At 40.7% G+C, this 24,092-nt stretch overlaps 1 protein-coding gene across 3 annotated transcripts in view; it reads left to right on the top strand.

The window, feature by feature from the left end:
• The window catches only part of atrnl1a (attractin-like 1a), a 286,426-nt gene that overhangs the window by 164,593 nt on the left and 97,741 nt on the right, over positions 1 to 24,092 (top strand). For all 3 annotated transcript variants that reach the window (XM_072677372.1, XM_072677371.1, XM_072677373.1), the window contains exon 26: positions 8,183 to 8,261. In XM_072677372.1, coding sequence (XP_072533473.1) covers positions 8,183 to 8,261 — 79 coding nt within the window. The remainder of the gene's footprint in view (positions 1 to 8,182; positions 8,262 to 24,092) is intronic.

Here is a 24,092-nt window from a genome sequence, read left to right as displayed (position 1 = left end):
TCCCTGAAGGTGGTTCTTGGTAGTGTTATCCTCATCCTCACTTTACATTACAGTACAGTACTTTTTTGTGGATTTCGACATTATTGCTGGTCGATTGGATGTTTATTTATTTAGTTAGTTATTTTTTCATTAGTTAATTCATTCATTTATTCATTCTTCTATTCATCAGTGCAGTGTTGTGCCGTGTATGAAATGTTGAATACAAGACATGTGAGCCTGTTATTTTTGACGATACTTTCTAATATGACAATACTGTTCATTTGTCCGTTCCTTATATAACAGTTATCGTTATCGCATATCGCAAAGAAAATACAGTAAAGTAAGATGAATGTAATAATAAGTAAAACAATAATGTATTAAGAATGATCTGTAATCAACTGCAAACAGCTTGAGAGCTTGTCTTTTAGTAAATTCTGCTGGTGCACTGTAGCTGAAAGCAAATGTTTAGTAATAAGGAGTTAATGAAGTTAACCTAATGCCGGCATAAATACACACTTTTATATATTTTAATATTAATGAAGTTAATTCCAAAGTTTTTCTTGATGTTTAGTGTGGTTATGTCCAGTAACAGTGTGCTGGGTTGCTCCTCATGTGTGTGTTTAGCAGAGGGTAGTCCTATTGTTATTGTGTGCTTTGCAGTAAAAGGTTAATAGTTCTCCAGTAAACGTGTCAGATAATTATTACCAGTACATACTCTAATACGTTCTGTGGATACTATTCATGGACCTGGAGGATCATTCCTCAGCCTCTCCCTCCCCCCTGCTCGTATCATCTGATCATTACACTGTTCTGCTGCTCCGCCGTATGAGCGGATTTCCAAGCAGGTGGACGAGTGGTGAGGTCAGTGAAATCCTACACTGATTCCACCATCACCACTGTCCGCAGCTGTCCTCATCGCACAGACTTTATGTCTGCAAGTGGACACAATGTTGCCATAGATCACTGTTTGTACTGGCTGTGTAGTTCATACCAATTACTATACAAAATGACTATAGAACACATAAAAAAATATATATATATATTTTGGATTAAACTAAGAATTCAGAAAATCTTATTAAAATAATAAATGATGTTTGATAAGTGGGTTTCTAAGTTTAGCCATGTTTGAACTCCTCTGCTGCGTTCTCTCTTCACTGCTGCCCTCATCAGATTGAAACCCCTGACTCTGGCCTTCAAAGCCAAGACTGGACCAGCCAGCCCCTCCGTACATGATGGCGATGGTCAAAAGCCGATCTGCACCAGGAGCCCTTCCAGGTTTGAGTATGGCTCGGCTCGACCCGCCATCCTTTAAGATCCGTAGGCTTTTTTTCTGTCCTGCACCGAACGAACGAACCTACCCTGGGTGTCCGAACGGCAGAGTCCAAAGCTCACTGTCCTCAAACCCAGACTGTAGACCCTCCTCTTCCGAAAGTACTTGGGCGAAGTGTAGTTTGGAGTATTATGGTCTCCATTCGCTCTGATTAAGAGGGTCAGCTAAATGCCTTTAATGTAAATGTCTTTTGGACAAGTATTTTTTATTATTATGGATGACCTTCCTCTCCTCTGTACAGCAGAATAGTCCGTATCTATTTGTTCACGTTAAAAGTACTTATGACTCAACTAGGCATTCAGACACCTTCTCTCCACTAGTTTCTGCCTCAGCTACATTATGAACGACATGCTTCAGTCTGATAGACGCTGAAATATTGACATCTTCTTTTTTATGATTTGAACGTGGCTTTTTCTGTCTCGTAGAGCACAGGACAATCTGTGGTGCCACACAGATAACTCAAGATAACTCAAGTTTTTTAGCCCCGTTCATCTTTCTGTTGTAAATTATACATGCTCTATTTGTACAGATTGAGGATGTCTGTACTTGCACAGTTGGGGGCCTGCACAAGGAGGCTACATCTGCATGTTTCCACATGGTTTCTAAACAGATGGCTCAAAGTGTTTGTTTGCCTTGAGAAGAAACGGCGATATAATGGGAAATTAGAAAAGTTCTAAACATGTGAAGTAAAGTTTTTGAGGTCCAGTATCGTTTCTATGGACCGTTTCGCTAGTTCAGACCATGCCTTCAGCTTATGATGATTTGGGAGGGGACTGTAGGATCGGGGCAGAACCTGAGCTGGAGTTCGGGTGGCTTCTGCTTTGTGGTTGGAAGCCATGATAGATGACCGGGTTAAGAGGGAGGAGACGGGGTGGTGGAGCATTGTGCTGGCTTGTCGTAGACACATAAACATGGTAGAGATTGATATGTGTATATATAGGGTCTTCAGGCATGTTCCTCCTCCAAAAATTGAGTCCACTTACAGTCTGGTCAGTAAGTACTCAGATTGTGACACACTTATGCCTCTGTACACCTCCACAATCAAGAGACGCCTCAATGCTGCTCTGTAAATACAGAGGGTTTACTTCAAGATGCTACTAAAGACCAGAAAGTCAGATTAGACACCAACGATAAACACCAGTGACTCACTTCCATTGGCAGCCATACATGTCCCTCATAACCGCACCTCCACCATGTTTGACAGATGGTATGGTTTCGTCCGTCAGTAGAATTTCGTTGCAGATCTGGATCTGTTCTTAAAAACAAATGGAAAGCCTGTCCAGATCTGCAACAAGACTCTTTGTACAATCTGTCAAACATGGTGGAGGTGCTGCAATAGCATGGGCATGTATGGCTGGCAATGGAACTGGGTCGCTGGTGTTTATTGCTGATGGGATCGCTGTCAGAAGAAGAAGTATGAATTCTAAAGTGTACAGAACTCTACTTTCTGCTCAGGTTCAGTCAGATTCTGCCAAACTTCACAGTACAGATGGAAAATGACCCAAAACATACTGCAGAAGATTTCCAAGAGCTTTTGAAGGCAAAGGAATAAAAATGTTGCTAATAATGGCAGAGTCAGCCTCAACCTAACCTCCTAAACCTAAATGAGCAGCGTTTCACTTATTGAAGACAAAACTGAAGGTAGAAAAATCCACAAAGAAGCTGAAGACTGCTGCAGTACAGGCCTGGCAGAGCATCTCTAGGGAGGATCTAGTGGATTGGATCGGGACATCCCTAATAATAGCGGCGTATATTAGCATACTGCTCCGCACTACTTTCACTATAAAAGAGACATGGCTAGACTCACTTGTTATGCAGCCTGCATAGGGCCCACCCTTGCAGATTTACACTTTGTGTAGCTTTCGTCGTTGGTCATTGTGGGCTGCTTCCTAACTTGTCTTTGACTGTATTGATCAGTTCTGGAAAGTTGTGTAGCCTTTGTTTTTTGCTGATGCAGCAAGTTAAAATAAATAAATAAATAACTTTATAAGTCTGAAACAACCTTGAGACAGGTAAAGGACACACACCTTTTCTTTTGATTACTCCCCCGTTGGGCTGGGAGTCTTTTGGTTTCTTTTTCTTTCAGGTGTCAAAAATGAGAAATAATGAAGGGCAAATTACCGCACGTTCGTTAGCACCGGCAATAGCCGTGATTAAGTGGTAACGGACAATCTTTGCTCCTCCAGTAGTAAAAGATCCACTGCCTTTCTAGGCAGGTAAAGTTGCATCTGAACGGACGGGTGTTCCTCAGTGCTTCCTCATTAGCTCGGAAAAGCTCATTTAGAACATTTCCTTTGAAGAATGATTTTTGGAGTCGCTCGCTCGCTCTCCCCTCTCCGAGAGCTCTTCTAAGCGGGAAGAGCAGGAAGAGTGGTTATAATTAAAGTGTGCTCATGCTCCTCGCCCACTCCACAAGCTAATTGGTGACATCGCAGTTCGTTTTAGCCCAATTACTCTCCTCCTCTCTCACTCTCTGTGTTGATTAGCAATCATCTTCCTCTCCTTTTCTTATTTATCCTCCAGTTTCCAGTTCAGGACATTAGCCATCCGAAGAGCAAAGTGTCGCGAATGAACTCGCCCTAAATCCACCAGGCTCTATCAGCTGAGATGATGATTTTATTACCCATCAGGCCACTGGTGGATACTGTTACTGTGGCTTCTCTACTTTCTCTTCTGTTTCATTCTGCCAGTTCCTTAATGTAGACTTTTCACTTATTCCAATTAAAGAGAAAGAAAGATGGAGTTGGGCTGGAGTTGAGGTTCTAGATATAATCTTTGCTGGCCAGAATAGTGCTGGACACAGCGGTCAAATGCACTGCCACAAGTTTAAATCCCAGGCCATGCCGCCTTGGGTCCGAGAGAGCACAGTTGACCACGCTCTCTTCGGGTGGGTAGATGACGCTGTCTCCCCTCATCAGTCTTCAGCAGTGTTGGGTGGCACATGGGGGCAGTTAGCTGGTGGGGTGGAGCTGGGGACCTGGCGCTTTCCTTGTAGCGTGATGGCTGCCCGGTGATGCCGCATTTGCAGCGATATAAAAAAAGGCTGACTTTACCTGTATCAGACTTTACCTGTATCAGAGACATGAGTAAAGTGCTTATCCTCCTAGTGGCTAAATTATTATTATTATTATTATTATTATTATTATTAATTTTACAGAAATGATTCACTGTTCAGTGAAAAGTATGTTGCTTGGATCTGAGATTTGGCTTTTCTGCTCTCTCTATAGCTGTAAAGCTTAAAGTCTGTATTTTTTCTTTTATCTTTAAACAATTTCACACACACACACAGCTACTCTGTGTAGCGTTTGGGTAATTTTATGCTGATAGATGTACTTCTGTTCCTTCTGTGAGTATGAAAATTCACTATATATATAAACTTCATATTCAGTTCTGCTGCATCTGTATCTCTGCCTCAACTCAGGATAAAACAGATGATTTTATCCACTATAACGCAGCTGTGGGTGATGTCTAGGAGAAAAACCTCTGATTGGCTGCTTTCTACCCTGCTTGTGCCTCATTAAGCCCCGCCTCCATTTTTTTCAAAAGTACTGAGAAGGTGGATTTACTCTGTAGCTCTTTAAAGTTACCGTTTTAGCCACTATAGTAAGAAATGAGAGGGACAGCGTTGCTCAGACCGGCAGAAGCAGACCACCTTCCACTACTGATCTGAAGCCCCTTCCACATATACAGTCTTACAGGCAGCGTAATTACAAAAGTGTCAGCACCCCCTGACGATTGGTCATAAATATTGCATCATCTGGTTCTTTCTAGTAATTCAACACAATCCTGTTACGCGGTGGCACCTCGAATATAACCTCAGAATGATGTAAAATGACTTTTCTCAAGGTTGCTTTCTCAGTTGCAAGTGTGTGTGTGTGTGTGCGTTCAACTGTATGTATGTGGAACCAGGTACCGACCTCAGTGTTTTGTCCATTGATTCTGTACTCTCTTTAAGTAGTCTCTTACTGCATGTGCAGAGAGACTGACTCTCCCCTTAAATCTTTACTCGGACTGCCATCACAAGCTGGCCCGATCGATAACACGGATGAGTACACGCTACATATGTACACTCCCAAACAGAATCACACTGCACGCTTCAGGATGCAGACACATGCATTAATATTACATTACACTCACCCAGACACGTATTCCATCATATGTGAATACAGATGATGGTGGGAAAGAGGTGATGGGAGACAGAAAAAGATGCTGGCCCACAGGCTGTTAAATCTGAAGACCTATTGATATTTGAGCTTACTGCATGGTGCACACGAAAGCACTGGAGTTCATATAGTGGCATTCACTATACTGTTACTGTGCATAGTTTAGTGAGTAGAAAAGACATCCAGGTAAAGATGAGGCTTTTTTGTTTTACTTTTTAAAGAAATATTAGTGTATTATCATTGTGAAAAATTCAAATTTAAGATATTTTATATGTTTTAACAAGGGACTTGTTCATAGTGACCGGTGGCCGGTGACTAAAGTTTTAAAGACTCCTCAAATCTTGTCCCAACAATCAGCAGCCATAGGCTCCTCTAAGCAGCTACTTAGGGCAGCTAGGGGTAACTAAGGGCATTTTCACACTTGAGCCTTCTTCTCCAGACCCAAGTCTGCCTGCTCTGAGAGTTCGGGACGTATGGTCAAGTGTGAAAGCTGTTTTTAAGGCTGGCAGCCTAAAACTAGAGGACATTTGAAAGGAAGAATGAGCGCAAAGAGTTAAAAAGACTGCAACAAACTGTGGTACTTGCCAGAGACAGAAAATAAAACAAAAAAGAAAAAAATAGTCATGTTTCACCTTGAACTTTGTGCCTTTTAGAAGTCAGGTCATCTTTTACTCGCTTAGCTCTTCACAATAACAGAGATTTTGGGCACTGGGGTGCCCAAACTTTTGCATGCCTCCGTACGTATATACTATTGCCACTTACTATCTGCCACATACTGCATGTATGTCATGGAGTGAAAAACAGCTGTCTAGTTCCTGAGGCTTGTTTTTTGGTCTCGTACTAAACGGGCACAGGCTGGCGATGTCAGTCAGACGGTGCTTGCAGAATCTTTTTTTTTTGAACGCATTGATTTGGAGCAGAGAAGTGCAACAAAAGCTGTTGTCAGAGCAGAGAAAGCCATCACAGCCCATTACATCAGCTTTCACACTTCCCCCAGTTTAACATGGCTGTAGTCACACTAATTAGCCTCTTCCTCGCCGCATTAGCACGTTAGCCGTCTTGTTAGGAATTAATTGCCTTCGTCGTTAATAGAATTGATAACGATTTTAAGCGTTTTACTGATAGGGTTTTGAAATATGCCTGGCCCTTAAATGAATAAACTGCATAAATTGGACAGGGATATATTTCTATTAATGTTCTGCTAATTTAGCGCATTTTCTGTGTCCCTTTGAAATATCAAATTGTTTACTCTCTTTAAAAACAAAAGTGTCAAAAAGGCCTTTGAAATTATACCATGCATTTACCACTTTCAGCTTCCTGAAAAAAAAAAAAAACCTTGCTGTAGATGATTCTGTACCATGTTATCACAGGGTGATATGGTAAAAATACCATATCACGGTATTTAAAGATATTTTCACGTTAGACAATATTTTTCACGATACATGTAATCTCAGACTAAATACATTAGTAGCGACAGATTCTTGAAAACTACTGTACAAAGACTCCCCTGTACTGAGTACAGTGATTTATATGCAACATCTTCTGCTCTTCTTCTAATTAAAGTGTAATTGCTCTGCTTGTAATGAAACCTGCTGCTGTATCCTTGATATTATTATATATTTTATATGCATAAAGAACACTGATCTGATCAGCTGCATATATAATATTAAAAAAATCCTTGATATGCTTAGAAAAGCATTTTGTCTATCACGATACGAAAGATATCGTCATATCGCCCAGCTCATGTGTACGCAACCCTACACCCTACTCTTTTTAACTAGTGTGGACATGCAGCACACTAACTTCCACATGCTTACAGTAAATGTGTCTAGGGACAGATTTTAAGAGCTGTGCCTTTATGATATTTGTATTGGTGTATTGTAACAACAGTTATTTAGGTTCATTTCCAACCTCTTTTTATTGATATATGTAATTGACCTACATTTACAATAGACCGGTTTTCTTTCCATTCCACACACTAGAGGTTTCCAGTGGAAGCAAAGCAGCCCTAGAGCATCACCGAGCCACTGCCATGCTTCCACACTGTGGGCAGGGTCTTTTTTTTTTTTAACCATATGCTTCATTCCTTCTCCTCCTATAGGCTCAAATTGTTCCAGGGGGAGGATGAGGGCTTGAGATGGTTTGTTTAAGGGGATTTTAGTTGAGTCTCAGCCTTTTATACACCCTTATACACAAACATGGATATCCAACACTCCTCAGAGCAGATTCCCAAAACGACCGTACTTCGAACTTCGTTCTTATTTGATTGGTTTTTAGAATTTGAGTTATTTTAGTAAAAATTAAGACATTAATATGAATTTGGAGCTGTTGAGTGGAGCTGTCATCCAAGTGTTGAGCCTATTATGGGGAGATGGCAGGGTTAGTACCTTAAGGTATTACAGGCATTCGCATGTGCGGGACTCCTATAAGGCATGATTGGCCTCTGTCTCTTTTAGAAAGTGTTATTGATTTGAAATGATGGTTAACCTGCATGCCTTTTATTATAATTTCGAGCCACAGTTCGAACAGTAGTAATTTCAAATCTAGTTGATCAGTCATGCTCTGTCATTTACCGGTAGATAGCAGTGATTGGTTCTGCTTGAAACACTGAGAAATTAATATTATTATGGGCTGAATTATTATTATTATAGGATAATTTTAATTTGATTGATTGATTGATTATCTGACCTTCCTAACCTTTTACCCACAGCTGTTTCCTTTCCCTTCTGCTGGTTGCTGCAGTGATTTGGAAGATAAAGCAGACGTTCTGGGCATCTAGAAGGAGGGAGGTAAGCACTGATGTCATTAAAATTGTTGTTTGACCTGAATTAGTGAGGCGTAGAGTTTTATCAAGCAGATTTTTAATTTATTTTAACGTTTTCATAAATATCCACATCATGTCCGGCTTCAGAATGCTGTGCGTTATTTGAAGATAGCTACACACCAAGCTTGTAAAGGTCTTAAAGGTCTTCTGTATAGAGGGTTAGAGGTTATATATCGAATCATCTACAAGACATTTTCCTCGTATTTAAAGAAACATTTAACCAGAAAAAACACCAATTAAGTGGTTCTTTAAGTTGCCGTGGTTCTTCACATAACTGTTTACTAAGGAACCCTTGAGGCACCCTCTTTAAAATTGTACAAGGCTTAATCGCACAACAGTAAACAGTAAACGATCTGACAAGCCAGTGGTGCACATGCTGCAGAACGGCATGAAAGGCGTGCTAGGTCCTTGTTAATTGGGCACTTGAGTTGGTTTCACCCAGTACAGCAGCACAGAAATACAGAAATATTCCCAGAGATTGTTTATTAATTTAATAATTTTTATACTTTAATTAAAGTAAACCTTAAAAGAGATGTCTCTTGTACACACAGTATTTTGGTGTCTCGCTTTGATGTGTTCGGTTTGATTTGATGAGGTTCGATTTTGCCTTGATGACGGTAGATCTGATGTTTTCAGAGCTGTGTGGACAAAGAAATATGATTAGAAACGAGACACATTATTATGTGACCATAGGTTTCCAATATATTTTTGTTCATGTGACTGTAATGATTTATATATATATTTAATTGTTCTGCACCATACTTTAGTGTCTTTAATGCTCAGCTGATCAGCTGAGTGCTACTTGGAGCAAGCTGTCTTACTAGGATGGACTGAATCAATCAGTTGCACTATATGTCTGAGAAAGGGATTGAAGCGTTCACACAGATCTGTACTAGACATAAAGTGCACTATTTGGGTGTAGAAGCCAAATGGTAGAAGTTTTACTTTAGCATGATAAAAGTTGTGCTGTATTTATTGACAAATATATATATTTTTTAAACCTCATTTGACAACAAACACAAAGGCGACATCCTAAACCCCACACAAGCTCACTAAATAAATAAATAAATAAATAAATAAATATATATATATATATATATATATATATATATATATATATATATATATATATATATATATATTTAAATAGTTCATATGTAAGAACTAGAAGACTTTTTACTTCTAGTTCTTACATTTTCACCCAATTATCTGAACTTTCTACTGCTCACATTTTAAAAGCAGCCTCGTTACTCCTGTTTCATTTCGGTGTGTTTTCATTACGGCATGTCAAGGTTAAAAAAATGTAAGCAAAAAAATAAAAAATAAACAGATATCCAGATAAATCTCTCCATCCGGAAAGTGTGAATCTGATCGTGGTTGGATGAGAAGTATAAACACACACCATTCTGACTCCCTATTGGTTTATAAACGATCCATCACACCTGCACACGTCAAATCACACAGCAGATGTCTGTAGTCTAGTATGAAGACTGTGTCCGTGGCAGAGACTCAAGAGACCTGCAGTGAAACGTCCCGACTGAGCCCCACATTTACATTCCAATAAAGCTTATTGATCACATGCCTTTGAAGTTTGACTTTTTGACCATTACAAAACTTCTAGACAACGACTCCACATATTTTCCTCCATGAAGCTCATGTTAATCTCAGTAGAGCACAGAGACGCTCCTTTAATAGAGCTGATATTACTGAAATGCTTCATTTTCAATGGGCAGATCTGCAGCTGAAACAGGAGCCTAGTGCAGCCCAACATTTTTAACATCAACATTTTAATAGAACATTCTCCTCATTATGGCTTTTAGAGAAATGGGGTTTTGGGGAGGGAGGGGGGGGGGGGGTAGTGCACTATAGACCCCTGTGGCGCGGCTTAAGCTTTCGGCCTTTATTTTCCTTCCATTATTTTTACTTTTCTACTTGAAGTCGTTCTGAAACCAGTACTTTTACCCTTTTACTGGAGTAAAAAGCTTAAGTTGATACTTCAGTTTCTACAGAAGTGTTTTAAACCCTCGTATCTCCACTCACTTCTGAAATGTAATGGGAATACTTGTGACACCTTTGCAGACTGGGAATCTGACTCCTACATGAAAGTAAAGATGGAAACAGAAACAGAGCCAACAGCAAAAACGTTCATTAGATAAACCTTTTACAAAAAAGTTTGTTGGAAAGAAGCTGCCAGGCTCCAAAAATGGCATGTTTGCCTGATAGCAGTTGTTATATGAGGCCTATATTGTGAATTAGCCTATGTGTGGAATGAGAGAGGGTGTGCAGCAGGACGTTTAATGTCCGAGGGGGGGTACGGGACTGCTGTAAGTGTATTGAGCTTTAATCTTGGCCCTAAAACGATAACACCACTGTTTGTTGATGTTGTGGAAATGTCAGCAGCCAGCCAGGCGAAAGGCCTCCTTTTAACGAGGGGAGTGTGACGATAAACACCGCCATTTTCCTTCATTACCCATCGACACAAACCAATTAATTCTGACAGCGGCCTGCGCAAATGGGCCGCGCTGTATCGCTGAAAGCCTTAACAGATGCCCCGCTCTTCACTTCCATCGCTTTGTCATTTAACAGGCTGCAGCGCACTGCCATAAAACCATGCATGGAAATGGTGAGCTTGAAAGAGTGATCATAGTGCATTTAAACCACGCTACAACAATCAGCGTCGTCTCTGTCTGAGAGCCTGCTGCAGTATCGCTGTCTCTGGGAGTTTATGCTTGGATGCTTGTTCTGAAGCGAAAACGTTGCTTTTATTCCACTTTACCGTCACAGTGGGTGTTTGGATCCTCATCAAACGTGCTTGTGAACCAGGCTCTGCAGGGCATTCAGATAATGGAGTAGTTTAATCTAAACAAAGGAGGCACTGCTGCCCGTCCTATCTTCGGGGTAGCGTTTTTGATTAGAAAGAAGCGATACAATAAGACTAGATATGAATCAGTTCAGCTTACCAGCTGTAGGGGGAGTCATGCGTTTCTGTGTATCGTTATTTGAAAGGTTCTCTTTGGACTGGATTAGAGTCAGCTGTGGTTCATTTGATTGATTTGGAAGCAGCTTTAGTAGGCTGGTTTTCGGGATGGCTTTGTTTTTGCAGCTCCTTATGGTTTGTGAGGCTGCCGTGGCCATAACCAGCACTAATGTGGATAAATATATATACAGCTCTGGAAAAATAAATAAGAGACCACCCTACATTATCAGTTGGTTTTACTATTTTTGTTTAGGGAAATTAATATTTGCATTGTATTTCATAAACCATGGACATAATTTCCCCTAAATTCCAAATAAAAAGATTAGCTATTTAGAGCATTTATTTATTTACAGAAATGACAACTGCTCAAAAACAACTGCTCAAATAATGCAAAAAATATATTATAATAATTATAATGCAAATAAGTTATTATTCAGATTTAAACAACACAGTGCTAATATTTGAAATCACCATGGTGAAATAACCTTGTTTGGCAATCACAGCTTTCATGTCTTGGCCAGCTCTCCACTAGTCTTCCACATTGCTGTTGGCTGCAAAGACCTGTGTGAATTTAACCAGGGCCAAATCTTTCTGGCTAGATGATTGGCTCAGAGGATAGCCCAAAAGGCAAGAAGACACTGCTTAGTCAAATTTAATGACTTCTCAAACGCATTTTTTTATATCTCATTTTTTTCATTATATATTTTTTTATATTATCTCTTTTTTTTCATATAACTGTTGTTTTGCTGGTGGTTCATTCTGTGCCTACTCATCTAGTGCATGTCCAGTTATATTGTGCATTTGTCTTGAATAAATACATTAATTAATACCTAAATAAAGAATAAAATAAATTCATAAATAATTAAATATTTGCATAATCATTTTTAAGTCACTTTTGAAGATGAAAGTTTGAAATTAGATTGTAAATATTAAGTTAAACTGCTTCCATAAGGACTGAAAGGAAATATTAGCTATAATTAAGGATAAATACAACACTGAGAATAGTAATCCCACAACCAATGGATATACTTTGAGGATATACTTTCAATATCCTGAATATGAATATTTTATCTTTCAGCTTTTAAATTTCACTTTTCTTGTTGTGAAATTTAATTTTATACAATATTCTTACATTCCTATCAAACCACAAATTCATATTTTTGTGTATAGTATTTGAATATTGTACAATATTATAACTACACCATTAGTTCACCATTACTTCACAACCAAAAATCAGTATTTTCTCAAATGTGGCTGATCCTGTTCCCTAGTATATTTTCCTAAATAGGAACTAATTAATACTAGTTAAATAGTTATTACCAATAAAGAGACGTTTGATGGAACTTTTTTTTGTTGTTTCTATGTGGTGTTTTGTTTTAAGTTGAGTTTAAGCAGCTTGTTTAAAGACACTGAGGTTTAGAACCTTTTTACAAAGATGTGTACTTTAATGTAAAATTGCTGCATCAGCACTTTGTTTCTAAACTTGTATTTGTGTCACTGCTCTGAAATGTGAATGTTAAACATCAATTAAAAAGCTGTTTTGTGGCAGTTACTCAACCAGGTAATGCTGCTCTTTCAAGCTTATTATTTCTTATTTGGGTTATAAAAAGTGGAACCAGAGTAATCAGAGTTGGTGTCGACAGATACTTGAAATCCCCAATAGGAACAGTTAACATATAAACAAGGACCCACAGTTTCACTGACTCAAAGCACCAACAGCTGTTTGTGTAATAATTGTGGAGTTTCTCCAGTGTCAAATTTGTTAAATGTGACAAGTGAGTAAATTAGGGTGTGAATCAATTAAAGGTGATATCCCTGAGGTGCTTCACATCTATGACGAGGAAATGTCCTTAATGGTTTAATTTTGTTTTTTAAAAAGAAGCAAAACACACACACACACACACACACACACATATATATAATCTGAGAATTTAAACTGCTTCTAATGAACTGTTGTTATGCTCGTACAGAAGCATTGATCAAGTGAAATTAGTCTATTCCAGTTTCAGACTGACAGCCTTCTCTCTTCAGACATAACACTTTCTGTGTTACACCTATATATTTTCACCTGGAGGCTATATACACACACACACACACACACACACACACACACACACACACACACTTTGTGCACATGCATTCTCTATCTTTTACTCTCTCCCTCTTTCCCAAACCCCTCTTGCCAGTGTGTCTACATTATTTATGATGGCACTCTCATTTCACCCCTGCCTATGGAGTTTGGTGTAGTACAGTATGCTGGCAGTATTACAGCCATCCATTTTTCATCCCCCGGGCAGCCACACAGGGGAGGGCTACAGTGTCCAGCAGTGATGATGTCAGATTGTATAGGCTAACAATGCTCCAACCAGTGGCCTATAAGGGGTGAACTCCCCAGATGCTTCTAGCCAGCTGAGGCATGCAGCTGAGGTTTCATATTCCAGTCGTTTCCAGGGCCTTGTTCCACATTTCTCTTGTGTTTCCTTTTTTTTGTCCCTGACGTGCTCAGCAGTGTTCAAGTTCATCAGGAATGGAGCTAAATTACTGTGGGTGGAGTGGAGAGCTACCTGTGACACCTACAGCCATGATGCATTCAGGCAACCATAGTAAAGGCAACACTAGCTAGCTCGTACCTGTCCAGTGCAAACCGAATGTCCACAGTTACACTATATGTCCAAATGTTTGTGGACACTTCTAATAAAAACATTTGGCTACTTTAAGGTACACCCATTGCTGAGGGCTGAGAGGCTGTAGAGAAGTACTGCCAATAGAATAAAACTCAGGAGCAGACAGTAAGGCACTGAGGTTTAGGATCTTTTTTACAGAGGCATGTAATTTAATGTGAAATTGCTGCATCAGCACTTTGTTTCTACACTTGTATTTATGTCAATGCTCTGAAATGTACATTTTAAACACCAATTATAAATTTTTTTTTTTTTTTTTCGTAGCTCTGAAACTTTTCAAATGTGTAGTTACTCAGCCAGTTAATGCTGCTCTTTCAAGCTTATTATTTATTATTTTGGGGTAAGATATAAATATATATAAGTGCAACACTATAAATATCAGGATTTAGAGCCATCTATCCAGTAATTAAGTCAAATGTGGTATTGGCAGATACATTAAACTCTGGTATCGGTATCAGAAAGGAAAAAGTGGTAACAGTCCAGCCCCAATAGGACCAGTTATATATACATATAAACAAGCACCCACAGTGTCACTGACGTAAAGCACCAACAGCTGTTTGTGTAATAAAAATTGTGGAGATTCTCCAGTATTGAGCTGTGGAGCAGTAGAAGAACTGTGTTCTCTGGAATAATGGATGGTGCTCCATCCAGTACTTTTGGGAGGAGTTGGCCTGACCTCACTAATGTAATCAAATCCTCTCAAAGCAAAGTTTTCTTTTTCCCTGGACAGTTAGAGACAGTTACTCCAACAAAAGCAAGACAAGCTCCTTTAATAGCCTAAAACAGTGGATGAGCAGGTGTCCCAATACTTTTCTTTATATAGTGTATGTTTTTTATTATTTATGTGATGGACTAAACCACATTTAGAGCCTTCAAATTGTATGTTAATGAGATCTGCAGTAATTAAAAGAAAAACAAGCTTATCTCGAGCATTGATGCTATATTTGACCGTCAGTATATTCAAATTTTACATGTGTTTTTGTTACTTTGAGTGGATTTAATGTAAAATTATAGAAGAGAGAATTAATCACGTTGGCTTCTTACTGGTAATCCACGTTTACCACAACACAGTAAATCTGGTGGTGTGTTTTCTGAATCTGGCACTATAACTCTATTACTATCGCTCTGTCAGAGTTGCCTCCCTGCCGTCCAGCTCTTCAGAAACCCGAGCTGGAACCGATTCCCAGCACAGGATGTTTCCAGTGTGGATCCACCTCCCTATCCGCCGCAGTGTGTCTCCACCTTTTCCTCCTTCCAGACGTTTCTTGGTGGAAGGAAATGAAAGAGGGCTTATTGTCAGGCCTCATTGCTGACAGTGGGCAACTTTTTTGGCGATTTGCAGAGCTGGATCCTTTAAGCGCACTTAAGCGGTCCTTCATCATTCTCTCTCCGCAGCCATCAAGCGGGAAATTAACAATGCAAATCAATGGAGCTGAATGGTGTGTGTTTTATTATCCCCCTTCTCTGATGTATTTAGAGCATGAATGATTATTACAGAGATAGATTACGGACGGACGGCGCCGCAGGCACTCAGGGAATCAGTCAATGTGCTCAAATGGGTCTAATTTATTATTTCATCCGTCTGTGCTGCTTTTTGGGGGAAAGTTTTCATTTCATTTCACTGAATTTAGTATCATTCCTATCTGCCAGTGGACCGGGAACAGTAGCTGCGTCCTCCCTTGCTCTGTACGAAGGCAAAGGAAAGTTTGAAGCGAAGCTGCTGTGCTGGGGAGATGTGTCTGCGTTATGTAATGTGAGGTATTTTTGTAGAAAATGGGAGCTAGGGCAGACGAGCTGGGTAGGCCATGAGGAATGTTGAACAGTTTTGTTTTTGCTGAGGTGGAATATTCGCTGTCGCCCCTGTTCGAGTTTGTAAGTAGTGCTTTCGAGAGAAAAAAAGAAGGTCTTTTTAATGCCGAAATACAATTACTGGATTTTATTAACAAAGTAAATTTCCACAATCACGATTAAAATCCATTACCATGCTCGCAGAATTCCTGGTGGTATAAATTCCATATGGATTTGCTGTCTGAGCAGAGGGGGGAGTCTCTTCCAGGCGGTTAATTATGGATCATAACCAGGACTGCGAAAAACAAATTTAGAACTGGGTTTATGATAATGACTCTCCCAACAATAATTTTTGGATATGAGATCAAACAATCAGAGCCACTTTGAAATTCTAATGATGATGCACAAGACGTCTTGTACAGATGTCTTTGATTTGCCTAATAGGGTCTCCCCCCAGTAGGCTCGGAGCCTTATCTTGACAACTAACCTCATTAAGTTTGGCTCTTGTCTTGCCAGAGATGTATAAATAACCAAAAAGAGCCTCGGTTATTTTCACTATTTCATGAGTGCTCAGCACTCTTCTATTCTATAATTCATATTGTTATCTAACACCTGCTCCTACTACGGTCTTCATATTCCGACGGCTGACAGATTAAAGGAAAACCCAACAGAAAGTGCCTGAGTAAGGTGTTGGGCTACCTGAACGGCTTCAGCGCATCTTTCCATAGATTTATAGATTCTCCCGAGGAATGGAGCAGCCTTCTTTTCTCAGTTAGGGCTTTGATGATGTGGGAGTAGAGCACTGTCTAACACACCAGGTCAAAATCTCCTATAGGTGTTGCACTGGGTTGAAATCTGGTGATTTCAAAGGCCATGGCATATGATTTACAGACTCTCTTTACAGACCATTCTGTGAGTGTGGCCTGGTGATGAGGGGGCATTGTCGTCATTCTTTGAAAAACATGTGCTACAAAGAGTTTTTGACCCTTGGAGTCATAGAAGAACCACTTTTAGTTTCCTGAAGAACAGTTTTTGTGAAAGAGCCGTGTGAGTGTGAAGAGCCTTGCAGTTGGCAAAGGCCAGTTACATCAAGTGACTCTTCTTAGGACCTTTAAAAGCACAACACTCAAGCAGGTATAAGAAAGTTTATCCTTAAACATGAATCAGAGAGTTTCTCCTAAAGACAATTAGCTGATCTTTCTGATTTGCAGGTTGGCCAGATGTAGGCGGCCACTTATTCCCTACTGTCCTTTTGTACAGAGCCCAGTTAATAGATGCAAATTAATGAAAAGTAGGTTTCCGATTTTGTGCTTGTGTTGTGACATTAGGTGCATCTTGTTGTGGGTGTGTTTGTTTGACCTTTCAGCCACGGTATGGTAATTAGAATAATCCCCCTCCGTCACAGAAATTAATTATTTTTTAACAAGATTTCCTCCATCTAGTCATTTGCATAAATTTCCCTTTTCCATTGTATTCATTAGAGCCGAGGGTCTAGATCAAATTTGCCGTAATGAATCAAATTCTGTTAATATGCAAGTTTGATGGTTCGTCTTACACAACTGCCTGACAATTTCTGATAAATTGCACATTCAGTCGTGTCATAGATTAAGAGCAGGACGTTTGCAGTCAGGGCTGTTGAGCTTGCCTGTTGAATTCATCGCATGAGATTCGTCAGCAGGAGAGAATATATTGATTTGTTTGGGAACATAAGGTCAGTACAAGCGTCTGCTGATGCCTGCCATATGTCGTCTTAGCATTTTTCATGGCGGCGAGTTTGTGCTGAAGATGTCTCGTGACATTTCAACACATGCAGTCTTCATGAATATCAAATTATTCATTAGGCTTTTTTTGGAGTTTGGATCTGAGTTTGGTTTATTGTCTCATTTATCTGACTTATTGCATTTGTACGTCGGATATTGCCGTCTCGCTGGAGACATCCGTGGCCACTTGGCTTCTTTGCAGGAAAAAAAAAAAAAGGGAAGATAGATATTAGGTCTGAAATATGCAGTAGGAAGACTGATGGGTTGATTGGTTGAGAGGGCTAGAAGACAGCGATAAGAGAGAAACACAGTGACAGAGCAAGGCTACGAGGAAAGTTAGTCATAAAAGCAGGCCTGTCTTGTACTTGTAGGTGTAACAGATACTACCAGTGAGCATAAAGTATGCATACATATATATATATATATATGTTCTGGATATCTTTCTGTTGGATTTAGAGAGATAGAATTTGGGCTGCTTTCGCTCTTGTCAGCAGATTTTGCTTTTCACTTAATAAATAAAAAACAAAAAGGCCTTGTGACATATAGTGGCAGCCTGTGTGATGTGTTTTATTATTTATATGACGACTGGGAGCCAGGGATTTTCCAAACTCTAAACTTTTATATAGTGCTTCCCACCTCAGTGTTCACACAGCTGTTTCAGAGAGGCTTGGGCGATATTACGGTAATATCGTCCGTATACCGCAGTAGTTTTCTGTTCTGTGTCTATCTAGTACATGGTCAAACAAGCTCATTTCCTGTTTGCATCTTAGAGGGCCACAGATGCTGGACACTGTGGGCGCCTCCTGAATGTTGAGGTCACGCTCATCCCGTGGTAGTTGCGAGTTTAGCAACGCTGAGTTCTACTGAAGGACGGAGTGAGGATGAGCCAGTCTACTAAATGTGCCTGAAGCCACTCCTAAGACCATTTCCTCGACTCTCACTGTGTTCTCAGGTATGAGGCTTTATCCTCTAAACAGGTGTGATTTTAGGCCTCAGTTAGCTGGAACACAGACTGTGCTGGGGCTTTTAGCTTGCTAGCTACCTTATCTAAGCCTAGATAGCCGGCTACCAGTCCAAACATGGCAGAATCGGTCTCTAATTTTACCATTCTGTCACTGGTCAACAGTTGAGTCGGTGCTCAGCGGTCAGTCAACAGCAGCTGCTCTGAGCTGTCTGATACTCGGGTGAGCTTTAGCTGAGCTAGTTAAGTAAAGGCGAGTGGGCTTAGAGAGTGGCTACAGATCCAAAACCACAGAAAAACAATTTACTATATAGGAGGGCCTGATCTGTGGTGTGCAGACTGTTATTCTTTTAATTAAGCTAATGATAATCAGTGTCTCTCTCCTGATTCAGAACTGTTTAATATGTGTAATGGTCAGATTGACGGTAATGCCGTCAGTATTTTTATGAGACGGGATAATGACATGAAGAAGTGATCAGAAAATGATCAGCAAATGAGACCAGGTAGGCCGAGTTACAGTAACCTAACCCATGTTTCCTCTTGAGAGTGTGAACGGTCAGTGACTCAGTAAGGCGCAGTAAATCTTGTAGGCTGGCTCAGCATAAAGTATGCTCACATTAAGCTTTCTGCTGTATGCTTTTAGAAAGCTCTAAAAAAGCTTTTACACAGGAATTAAAGAGTTGGTTAGTGCATCGTTTACTTTATAAATGGATATAGGCTATGCGATTAATTGTTAATAGTGCTGAAAAATGACATGAATAAATAAAAGCTCAAAAGTCTGCTCGTCTTCTCTTGAAGTGCTGTCAGGGAGTTGCAGCTCGGAGGAATGGGAGCTCAGACTGATTTGCTATTACAAACTAGTTGAAGAGAATGTGTACACTGTAGGTCGTCTGACAGAGAGACGGATGGCATACTCTTTACTCTTTATGCTTTCTGTTTATGGTCTACTCTCTGCATTCTAGTTAGTGTCAACTTTTTATTTAAGCTTAGCCTAGAAGCGTTTTAGGGCCCTTTTGACTTTGTTCATGTTAAAGATTCATAGTAGTTTCTCTGTCTATTCATTTCCCTTCCTTATTTAGTTTTCTTGTCATTTGCATTGGTTTAGCTTGGCTATGATTACCCTTGAAGCTTCCTGCTCTTATAATACAGAGTCGGGGCATGGACTGTATCAGGCGATGGAAGGTGTTCATTATGATATATATATATATATATATATATATATATATATGCATAGATTGATCTGTACCGCTTCCCAGAGCCATTGTTCCCCTCTGGCATCAATGCCTTTGGAAGACACTAAATGTTCAAGAAGTCCATTTTTAGTACACCTTGACTATGGCAGCTATGGGACAAAGTTAGTGGTTTCCGAGATGGTTTGGTATGAACGGGGCCCGGGACGTCACAGATGCCACATGACTGTGTTTGCTGCATATATAAGTAAGCGAGCACACCAGTCAGTTGTAGCAGAGGGCAAAACCATCACACGATTTGACTGATGTCAAATCAGTCAAAAGGGCCTGATAATAGGGTAATGGGCGGAGGGTTTTTGACTGACCAACTAACGTGACAAAGCAGTATGTGCTGAATCCTCTTCTCTGTGTTCCTTTCTTAGAAGAAGGTCTACTATATATTTTGTCATAGGCCAAAACAGGTGTCCAGTAAAAGGACATGGTCAGATCATGGAATAAATGACCCTCAATGAAATTGCCCGGCTATTTCCAACAGTGCGTAGGGCATGAGAGTAGCTAAAGCGAAATTATCTGACCAAACGTCAATCACACAGTTGTTTAAGAAAAATAAAAATAAATGTAGAGGTACCAAGACCACAGACAGATGCTGGCACATTACTGCAGCTGATGAGATGTTTTTAGGTGATTAACAAAAATGGAAGCAGCTTATCCTGAGTAATGCTGTTTATACGAGGCATGTTCCTCAAGCCCATGCTTTCTTGTCTGTCTCCCCTTGGAACAAATGCAGGGATGGCAAAGACAACGTGTCGCTCGGCACTCACTGCAGGACAAGTTCCACCAACCTAGTAGCTTTCCGAGGGAGTGGAGGATGTCCTTCAGCAGACTGTGTTCTTGTTAAAAGACTTCCATTGAAAGTTGCCATCCCCATTTGAATCTTAGTCATAGGGACCTCTAAGGGGTTTCTGACCAGGCACAGTGAGTTACGGGGAAGCAAACTCCACAGAGCTCCTTTGTAAAAGTATGACATGGAACACTGGAGTGATCAGAAGCTGGTGGATCCACAGAAATCGCTAACTTCGTGGGATGTTCTAGAGCTGACATTGAGTGCCTCCTAACGTATACCAGAGGCGTCCCATGGGCCATTAGTGCCAGAGGGGAATGACAACTCAGTCGAGCGGTACAGAGCAATCGACGCACCACTGTGGAGCAGCTAAGCTCTATAATGAACACCTTCAGTCACCCAATACAGTCCACGCAACATCCCGCTAGTGTCATCCGGGCCTAGGGATCCACGCTCAAGATTTTTGCCTCCTGCCTTATAACAAGTTATACCTATACTATCTATAAAGAGTTGTTCAGACCAGAGTGTACATAAATCATACATAAATAATCAATAATATAGTATTTATGTAGATTAAAAAATAATAATAATATATATATATATATATATATATATATATTACCTCCACTAAAACTGGAGAGCGCCTCCAAGTGTTTCAGCACCCTCTTTATGGTTCTGGCACATGCTAACCGTGCTATGCTATCAGTGGTGAACAGGTGACCGTCTTTATCATCAGAGGATAGATTATCGCTAAGGCCGCTCCTGCTTCAGAGCATAGCATCATAAACCCAACGTCAATCTTCAAAGTAGCTCCGGCAAAGTGAGCGCAGCCCGCACCTCTTGCTTCCAGGGACAAGACAAGGACATCTCTCTGGAGCTACTCAGCACGGTGGCGATGATCTGTATACGTGCATGTGTACGTTAGTGTGTGTGTGTGTGTGTGTGTGTGTGTGTGTGTGTGTGTGTGTGTGTGTGTGTTTTCACACTGCTTTCACTGACTACAGAGAGTGCCTGAGGCACATACCTTGTGTCGCCTGCTTGCTGTGTCCTTCTGTAGAAGCACAAAGATGTGATCTTCACTGTCATTGTGATGGATAGCTGTGGCTGACTCCTGACTTTGGTGTCAGTTGAGAAATAAACAGCCATTTGCTGATATCACCCGGCTGTAATCCACCCCTTCTCCAGAGGGATATTTGGTGTTGCCATGATGAAATTGTGAAATTGTGCTGAATTTAAAATTCTACAGTTCTCTGGATTTGTAAAAGTCTTTAAAACATCATTGGATAAATGATTCCTTTTCTTGTTCAGCATGTTTTTAATAGGAGTTTTAATAGGAAGCCATTTAAAACAAATCATTCAGCAGCTCATGAGCCAAAGCATATCCTGATGGGTGGAGTTTGGGGTCAAGCAGTGACTGGTGAGAGCTTTAATAGTTTCCTGGGTTGCTTCACTGCTGTATATGAGAAACGGCTGTTTATGTATTTTTGCACTGTAGTTATTCATTTTTTCAGTGGTATTAAGTGATGGTACAGTTCAGTAGATCCTTAAATGGAGCGTTATGGTCTCACTATTTGTCAGTGTGCATCTAAAAAGAGATGTACCTCCACTTGTCATTATTTATTTATTCCCTAGGATTAGTTATTCGTTTAATTGCTTATATTTAGGGGTCCAAGCACCGAGTCTGCTATGGCATCTTGATTATTTGACTGTGGCCAATACGGCCACTACTTGCCAGTCAGTTTGCAGCAGGCATTTGACAGGTGGAAATGTTCAAAAACCATGCAATTTCATATGTATGTTCAAGTATGCACTGTCTACAACCAATCAATGCTTGGAATACTTGGACCCAGGTTTGGGGGCACTGTTTAAACTCCAGCACTGAAACCCGATTTTTATGAAACTGCGCAAGCAGAATCCTAGATAAGGTTCAAATATTGGCACAGCTGCAATGCTAGGGGGGCACAAGAGTAAATACAATGCTTGGGCCTGCTTGTGAGGTACAGCTTGGACCCCGCGGATTGCCGCTTGTGGCTATGTTTCTAATTTTGATTATTTAACCACAGATATTTTCCAGATTTGCTCAACTTTGACCCCCACACACCCCCCAGCCAGACCTGATGAATAACAGATCCGTAACAGAACTGAATGTGCTTGGATTCCACTGTACACAACTCTGAAGGAGGACGAGGAACTGTGACTTGACTATGTTTTATCGGTCGGTCGAGATGAAGCACAGCGTTTTCAATATCCGTTTGTTTACGCCAGACTCAGTACTTGCTTCTGTGGAGCTGTGTGGCTTTGTTGACCCCACCTCCACTCTTTGTATGTGGGTCAGGCTGTAGAGGGCAGTCTGCTCTTACTTGAACAGCCGTATGTGAGCTCACCCCGCTCGCAGCTTCTGCTCTTCGGACATGCTAATCAGACGAGCGCTTTGGTCACTTCAGTCTTCAGTCAGTGTGTAGCTGTCAGATATGAGCGTGAGACGGGATAATGATGTCTGGCAGCGATTTGGATTAGGAGTGTTGGACACACTCTTAGAAAGACAGCCTGTGCTCTGATATTAGCGCATTTCATTTGCGTGTGTGTGTGAGAGAGAGAGAATGAGAGGAATAATTACAGAGCGTGTGAAAGAGAACGAAAGTATAACTGCTGTAATTCACAAAGCCCTTATGTTTACCTTTGCTCATCCTGTAGCTCTCTGCCTCCGATTACACACCAGTGAAGACATCTGCGTCTCTTACATCTGTGATGCTCCGTCTCCCTAAGTGACCTGTGGGGCTAATGAACATATCCCTGCACTTATTTCGCAAACATCCAATTTAGCATGCTGCGCTCTTCCCCCCACCCCCACCCCCCGACTGAGGCCGAGGCTTCTCTCTGATTAGAAGCCTGCTGTAGACCCAAGCATCTGGGGAGGGGAATAGTAGCATTCACTGCTAAAATTACACACACGCTTGTTTAGCGAGCAGATTGGAAGTATGAAAATGAGCCTCATGCTTCTGAGCATTGGGGTCAGTGTAGCGTCAGCTCTCTGTACATAAATAACGAAGATTCAGTATTCATTTCCCCACATCGTTTCCATGAGGCTTGGAAGTGTGTTGGGGTTTTTGGTGGGACTGTTTGGTTGGTTTAGGGATAAGCTCTCGCTCGGTTTACTCGCACGTCTCAGTCACAGCTTCTGCTTGGCATGCATTTTAATTAATGTTCTGTAAGAGCTATCTGCTGTGCTCCAGAAACCAAATATCCTGAGTTTTCTATCATGAGCTCTGAACACGTTTCCCTGTTTCAGGAACGCATGACCGTAATGGAAACACAAGGGAGCTGGTCTACCAGCACAGTATAATCAACCTGACCAAGCTAGTCAACCGATATAACCAAGCTGTTTGGCTTGTTAACCTGCCTGACCATGCTAGCCGACCCGACCAACTTGGCTTGGTCATTCTATTCATACTTGAGTATCAAATGCATCAGCGGATCATAATCATTCAAGGTTTTGCTTACATAGCAAAGTTTCTATTGCCTGATACTAAAAACTGTAAGCTGGCTCACCAACTCCACCAGAATGACCAAGCGAAGTTGGTCGGGTAGACTAGCATGG

Source organism: Salminus brasiliensis, chromosome 4 (assembly GCF_030463535.1).
Source record: "Salminus brasiliensis chromosome 4, fSalBra1.hap2, whole genome shotgun sequence".
In the NCBI taxonomy this organism is placed as follows: Eukaryota; Metazoa; Chordata; class Actinopteri; order Characiformes; family Bryconidae; genus Salminus; species Salminus brasiliensis.
The sequence above is the reverse complement of the archived record's forward strand: the minus strand, read 5'-3'. Positions and strand labels throughout refer to the sequence as shown.